Raw genomic sequence first — 7925 nt, 5'->3', positions numbered from 1 at the left:
AGATATTATAGAAATCATTCCGTAATGAATTTAGTAGTTGTTGGAATTGTTAGATTGATAATGGTTTGGGGTCATTTTGCGCCGTTTGATTAATTGATTGGGTGGCTGCAACTTAGCTACCGTGTACGGCGTAGCAGTACCAACTTGTCGTTTGTTGGTTCTTCACCACTCACTCTCTTTCTACAACAAACACAACACTGTTTCAAGGTCCAAATTTGAGGGTGTTTCGAACAAAAATAGATTATCTTTTTCTCTCAAATCAAAAAAAATAAAATATTATATTATATTATATTTGAAAGATAAGAAAAAATATTTGAAAAGGTTATTTAAAGGCTTAGAACCTAAAACACCGCAAGTATTAATTATTTGAAAAAGTACTGTCCCTTCCCAACATGCACTGTGCAAAATGAAACTGTACTTTACAAAAATACAAATCTAAAACATATAAAGTAATAAAGTATGTATCTATATTATGTTTTAATTAATAACATATGTATATAAAGTATTATACAATGACTCCTTCTACAAGTACTGTACAAAGTAAATTGTACTTTAAATATGAAGTTTCAGCGTAATACATAATGCGAGACATGAAAAGGTTAACTGATGACAAAAAAGTTTCAACATAATACTTACAAAGTTTGATGACGTTTTTGTCCTTGTATCTTTCTGTTTTCTTTTTCTTCACTTTAATACCTCACTTTTCATTTAACTATTTTTTAAATATGCAGAGTTTCATCACTTACTTTGTGTTAGGTACACGGTGAAATAATTAGGTGAAACATAGATTAAAATATTAATCTTTTAACTTTAAAAAATAAGGTGAAAACAAAAATCAAGTTCATGGTTCGGTTGCTGTAAAAGAATGTCATTTTATCATCCACACTTGTAATCGGTTATAATTTATTATTTGACTTGTATTTAATTCTGTAGTTGTTTCCACATTATGAAGAACATAAATAGTCTTATCATGTCTCAACCAATTTTGACTCTATTTATTGAACTCACAATGTGTCAAGATAATTAATTATGAACACAAATCTACCAAAACCAAGTGTTGTCATGCAATCATCAAAGTCAATATCAAATCCATCGTAGGTGTGCAACTCAATTTCAAATAAGTTTAGTAAATAAAAAAGTCCACTATATCAAAAAATAAAATAAGATATAGTTGTAATAGATAATAGGATAAAATGACAAAGTACCATGATCAAATCAATAAAAATAATAAACAATAACATAACGTATAAATATTTCATTATTTAAGTTAAAAAACTTTATACATAGAAAAAATTAACTATTCAATTTTCATCTCATAAAAATCATTACATTTGTAAAACATTTTTATCTTGTCTTCTCAACAAAATTTGGAAAGATCTATTCATCTTTTCTCATATCAAAATCGATCCTAGATATCATAGTGAAGAATACAACATTTTTGACAAAGTTTGCAAGTCTAAGGTTTTGTGTGTTTCATCAATTTAAATTGTTTATTAGAGTTTTTTACATATAAATTTAATTTTGTGAGAATAAAAAGTTGAGAGCTTAATATTGAGTGAATATATCTTAATAGATAAGGAAAACAAGTTATGATTTTATAATACCTTAGATTAGATGATTTGGATTTGAATGTGAAAATGTCACAAATATTCTATTTTTTATACAGAATTTGTGTTTCTTTGCTTATATTTTAATTGTTTGAATTTATACATAAATGTTGTATGAAATGATGAATGTTTAGAGATATGGTGAAAATATTTATGTTGTAAGATGATTAAATGGTTTTTGTAAAAAACTTTTCTTAGCTACGTATGGTATACTTGAGATATAAAAAGGTTGAAAGTAACTAAGATAAACTCTGAATAGTTTGAGTTGATAGATTTTCATGAGATATGTTGTGTGTACACATATATGTATACACATATACATATAACTTAGAATATAATCAAATTGGTTCAAGTTATTATTTAAAAAAAAACATGATTATGTTAGGCATGATAAAGGAAGAAAGATTTGAATTTGAACCAATTACATTACTTGTTATATTTTTTAAAATATTTAAATCACGTAGATTCATTAAGAAAATTTCATGCAATTGAATCGAGAAGTTTTAGCTGCTTAAAGAATCAAATTCGTTCGGTGAGTTGTTTCATTAAAACTCACAATGTTTTTATCACTAGAGGAAATTTAATTAATTGAAAATCTGAGAAGAAAATCTGAGAATTTTGGTCACTAACTGAATTACTTATCATTAAACAATGTCTTTTTTTATAAAAACTCTTACTAATGTAGTCTTTAAACGAATACTTTAGTTGTCGGATGAGAATATGTTTTCCTAGGTAGTTAAAATTCGATGGGCAAGTTGACATCTTTGGTTGAGCAAGTACAATGGTGGATGAGTGAATTGCAACATGTACTTAATTCGTCGGATGAGCAAAGTGTTTTTGACGTTTTTTATGAAACATGTTTTAAATTTTTTGTAAATGATAAATTATTTTCCCTTTAGTTTATTGTCATAACATATTTGTACATTAGTATATGTGATAAATGACGAATTTATAAATCTATTAGTATTTGAATTGATTTGAAACGTATACGAAGAATCTATGATGTTATGGTTATGATATGACATGTAGTCTCTTGTGAAAAATATTATTTTTAGGAAGAAAATACTATGTTAAGATGATCTAGGTTATGTAATTATGCATAAGATATTCTAAATCTATTAATATTGGACTCACATAGAGAAACATATCAAACGGTGAAAATTGATGGATGTTCTTACAACTTAGTCTGTTTGTGAAAAAGAATTGTATCTGGTAGGTCATACAGATTTGTATTTTCCTAATCGTTCACGTTCCAACCTGAATCTGAAGATGGATAAATTGCTCATGGACCAACCCAAATACATGTGATACTTATTTTGGACTTATATGAGAGTTTTTGAAGTTACAACAAAATTATTAAGCCTCGAGGCTCTTAAGAGGTTTTTATTCTATTAACATATTCTTATGATTTAACATATATTGTATCTTATAATTTTTATATTTTGTTATAGTTATTATATTTTTTAGCATAGCGATATATGATATAAAACCTTGGAAGGTATAAATAAGAAGTCAAGTCCAAGGTTTAAGGACAAGGATTTTCTCACTTAACGTATCGTTCACTTTGAATCAGATTATTCATTTTTTTTATTCTTCAGTTTAGAGCTCCAAACTCTAGGCCAGAATAATTGTCGTACATCATGGGGCAGGTAAAATTTTATCATGCCTCCACAATAGTTACAAGAAACCTCTGACATGTGTAAAAGTCATGAGAAGATTGTGGGTTTCTCCTCGATCTCCCATTACAACTCGACATATAATCATCATGATCGAACCTTGGCTTGTTTGGTGCCACCACTCAATTTCATTCGGCTTAATAAAAAACTTTTTTAGAAAAAAATAATGAAAAAATAGAAAAAATAAAATAAATAAAATAAATATTTTTTCTTTGATTAGGTTCAATCTTTTTTCGACATTTTTTATCTTTCATTTATGTTTTTCTTTCACCTTGATTTTATTTTATTTTTCAGCCCAATATATTTTATTCACCCACACCACCCTTTCCTACAACTAACAATCCAATGTTTTATATTCTCACTCCCACTCTTTGCTTTCCTACCACCTATGTTGCTCATCATGTATAAATTTTTTTAACCGCATCAGAGTTGACTGGCAATGGTAACTCCTCCCCATCCATCCTTATGAGAATTAGTGCCCCACCAGAGAATGCTTTCTTCACCACATACAGGCCTTCAAAATTTGGAGTCCATTTGCCTCTATGGTCCCTTTGTATAGGTAAGATTTTTTCAAAACCAGATCGCCTTCATGGAACTCTCTGAGATGCATCTTTTTGCCAAACGTTTTTTCATTCTTCTTTGGTATAATTGTCTGTGACACATCGTAGTTAACCTTATTTCCACAATGAGGTTAAGTTGGTCAAGTCTAGCTTGAACCCATTCTGCTTCTTCTAATTGAGTTTCCATTAATACTCGCAAGGATGAGATTTCCACCTCAAAGAGGAGTACTACTTGCTTCCATTCCATATACTAGATAGAAAGGTGTTGCCCCAGTTGAAGTACATATTGACGTATGATATCCATGCAATGCAACAGGAAGCATCTCATGTCAATCCTTGTACATGACCACCATCTTTTGTATAATCTTCTTTATATTTTTATTAGCAACACCAACTGCCCCATTCATCTTCTGACAAAACGGAGAAGGTTCTCAGTCATCCTCATTATCATCTTCCATATTATCAATAGAGTGCTCAAAATCAGGAATATCGACATTAAAATATTCATCATCATATTTGCATTATTTGAGTTTATAAAACGAATAAATAAAACGAAAACGATCGAAAATGCAAATTATAAATGTTTTGTATTGTCACACTAAGCATAAAAGAAAAAAAAACATCACGTAAACTCCCTTCGGGTAAAGCAATAGGATAAACTAAAAAAACATTTTCTCCAAATTAAACATCACGGGTAATTCATTATCTCTCAATTATTCAACTATATGTCTGGAGGACAGGACCGCGCAAAGTCTAAGGTTTCCAATCCATTTCCATCCTCGATGGTGATATCTGACAAGCGTTAATCCATCTAACACTGCGGAAGCTCTCTTTGATGTCACTGATGCAAATCTTCCCTTTCTTTCGTTCTCGTCCTTCTATGCGAGCTAGGCCTAGCTCATTCTTTTCTTCTACCAGCCTCCTCTTGTCCTCTTTGTCCCCACAACATACTTGCACGAAGTTCTTGTCGATCAAATTCTGTAGAAAATTTTCGAACTTTTTGCACGCCTCGATGGAATGTTCAGCACCTGGATGGAACCCGCATGCATCCCTTAAGTTATATTCACCTCCCAATAATCCTACTGTTAGTAGTGCCTCAAAAATAAACTTTCGCGAACTCTTAATTTCGCTCACATTCTTCACCAACTTATGTCCCTCGAGATCAATAGCATTTATTGAGGCATTATCATGCCCAGAGAGGGGATTGACCTTAATGTTGGGTTTATTCTCTTGAAATTTTAACCACCCTAAGTCGATTAAAGCTTGCACTTTGTGTTTGTAAGACAAACATTTCTCAGTAGAGTGACCAATGGCTCCCCCGTGATAATCACATGTGGCATTTGCATCAAAATACTTAGGGTATAGTGGCTCCAAAGGCTTCATTGGGCAGATAGCTACCAAAGCATTACGGAGTAGATCCGGCAATAACTCTGTGTAAGTCACAGGAATAGGAGTGAAATGAATATAATTCTTTTCTTGATTCCTTCTAGGACTAGTGATTTGCCCCAAAGACTGGTTGGGATTTGTGTTAGCCTCAGTTTTCCAAGTGTTATTGTGTTGTGATTGATATGATCCCTATTGTAGAGATTGTGCTTGGTAAGCAAGAGTCTGATTTTCCCACTTAGGTATTGTTGATGTTGCGTGCACCTCTACTTCCATCTTCTTCCCAAGACTGAAATCAGGCTTTTTAGGAGTTGTAGCCGCAAGCGGGCTATATGTAATTTTTCCATTTTTTAGCCCAATCTCTATGATGATGATATCAGCAAAAATTGAAGATACATTCCCTACCATGTGTTCATAGAATGGTGGTTGTAACGTGCTCACAAACATTGCCACCATTTCCTTATCATGAAGAGGAGGCTCCACCTGAGCAGCAAGCTCTCTCCATCGTTGTGCATACTCCTTAAATGATTCAGCATCCCTTTTGGCCATGTTTTGTAATTGCAACCGATCTGGCGCAATATCCATGTTATACTTGTACTGTTTCAAAAAGGTGTCTACCAAATCCATCCAAGAACGAATATGAGATGCTTCCAAGTGTGTATACCAATTCAATGCTATCCCAGACAAACTATCTTGGAAGAAGTGGATTAGCAATTTGTCATCATAAGCATAGGCAGTCATCTTTCGACAATACATGGTTAGATGGCTTTTAGGGCATGTGGTACCCTTGTACTTTTCAAACTTTGAAACTTTAAACTTGTGAGGTATTTTGACATCACGAACTAGGCTTAAACCGGCAATATCGCCAAACCCATAGTTTCCACCTCCCTCAATAGCTCGTAGTCGTTCTTCTAAAATTTCCAACTTAGTTTTGGTTCCCTCAACATCAACGGATACGGCTTGCATAGTAGGGTGTGGTGTAATCTTGCCCAAAGAGTCATCATCGACAATTGTGTTTAAAGGCTTGGGTATTACAATCACTCGTGGTTCTGCAGAGGTAGTCACTTCATTTCTTGGAGTATTGATTGGGAATGAGAAGGAAGCATGTTCAGCCTCTGAATATTCTCCAACAGGTGTGGTGTAACCCAATGGCAATCCGTACGTTGGAAAAGCAAAAGGAGCGTCGTGAGTGCTTTTCTCACCCTTTGCTGATGAAGCTTCTCCTGAAACCCTTAAGGACTTCAAGGCCTCCAAGATTTGACCTACTTGATCCTTTAACTGATTGATATCTGCTTTTATTGTCTCTTGTGCGGTTTCCCAGTCCTCCATGTTTTTACTATTTGCTCGCGTCCTATAAGGGTGCCTTGGCCTTGCCGTATTTGTTTTTATTATTTTTGCTCTATTATTTTTATTAAACAAAAAAAAAGATAAGAAAAAGAAAAGGAAGGAAAACATAATGCAAATCGTTTATTTTATTAAGAAATTATAAAGTTATGAGTAATAGAAATTAACATGGAAAAGAGTCCACACAAACCCACCCTCTAAAATGCTCATAAATCAATGTGTTAGAAAGAAAACTTAATCTCTAACCCTAGTTATCACGTTCTCAAATTACTCAAAATACTTTCTACAACCCTAAAGGATAATTTCTTCTTCAAAATATCAAAATCTAACTGCCCCCTACTCTAAATTCCATGTTAATTTGCCTTTTCTTTTTAAACTTAATCACAACTTTATAATTTCAAACCTAAAATTAAATAAACATGATGACATGATATGAGAAAACATAACTATATGGATGCAATAATATGTTATGCATGATTTTATTACTAAAACAAAAATCAAGAGGAAAAATAAATAAATAAAAAATAAAATAAAATAAACCGAGGAATAAAAAACATGTACATCTCCCTTTGTGCCTTAACAAAGATTTGGCGCCTAATGGATCTAAGGTAAAATACATGTGCTTACCAGGATGGTTTCCTAATACCTAAATATCAAGGTCACTAGAGCTATGGCCCACTTCATGGCATTTCCCACGACAGTTGGTAAACAATAAGAGGTGGGAGTACCAATGAAGCAAACAAACTCTAGCTGGGGTTCTCACAATGACCACTTGGGAAGTACATTCACTGTGACACTACTACACAATCTCCTCTACTTCTAAAGTTACTCAGGCCCGGGTATAGGGCCCCACTCATGTCATGCACATAGTGTGTGTGAAGGGAGGATAATGCATACCCAAACCCCTTCCTACAAACAAACAGAGAAAAAAATAGACAAATATATATAATAAAGTCATCTATCCTAGGATTCAAAATTCAAGCATAAGAATAAAGCGATATGAACAATAAATAAATAAATAAATAAAATAAGATAAAAATCATCCAAAATTAACAAAAATTAACAAAAATATACATAATAATAATAATAATAAATAATGAGAAATAAAATAAAATAAAACAAATAAATATAAGACAAAGAAAAAAAAAGAATGAAAAAGAAAAGAGGAAAAAAAAACAACAAATTTGAAACAACCACATCAATTTATATATTTAATTAAATGGCCTAACTCTCTAAGGTCCCCAGTGGAGTCGTCATCTGTCACAACCGAAATCGCGACGGGACGACGAACCAAAAAAACAACAAATTTTGTAAAAAACAGAGTTTGGAGTCGCCACCATAGTTATTATAGGAAA

General features: G+C 32.4%; 1 protein-coding gene across 1 annotated transcript; it reads right to left on the bottom strand.

Moving 5' to 3' along the window:
- Positions 1-4596: 4596 nt before the first annotated feature.
- On the bottom strand, positions 4597-6555 carry LOC114184675 (uncharacterized). The gene is made up of 2 exons (XM_028071990.1): positions 5491-6555; positions 4597-5418 (listed from the first exon to the last, which is right to left on the bottom strand). Exons 1-2 carry the CDS (start codon positions 6553-6555, stop codon positions 4597-4599), a joined length of 1887 nt encoding a protein of 628 aa, XP_027927791.1.
- Between the last annotated feature and the right edge of the window lie 1370 nt (positions 6556-7925).

This window comes from Vigna unguiculata, chromosome 5 (assembly GCF_037176805.1).
Source record: "Vigna unguiculata cultivar grain cowpea cultivar isolate G323 ecotype 2 chromosome 5, ASM3717680v1, whole genome shotgun sequence".
NCBI classification, from domain to species: domain Eukaryota; kingdom Viridiplantae; phylum Streptophyta; class Magnoliopsida; order Fabales; family Fabaceae; genus Vigna; species Vigna unguiculata.
The sequence above is the reverse complement of the archived record's forward strand: the minus strand, read 5'-3'. Positions and strand labels throughout refer to the sequence as shown.

What these genes read in the sequence shown, in the direction of transcription:
- LOC114184675 (XM_028071990.1), bottom strand. Translation starts at nt 6,555, where the DNA reads ATGGAGGACTGGGAAACCGCACAAGAGACAATAAAAGCAGATATCAAT. An exon ending in GGAAGAAGATGGAAGTAGAG is followed by an intron (nt 5,419 to 5,490) that starts GTGCACGCAACA and finishes TCTCTACAATAG; the next exon opens with GGATCATATCAATCACAACA.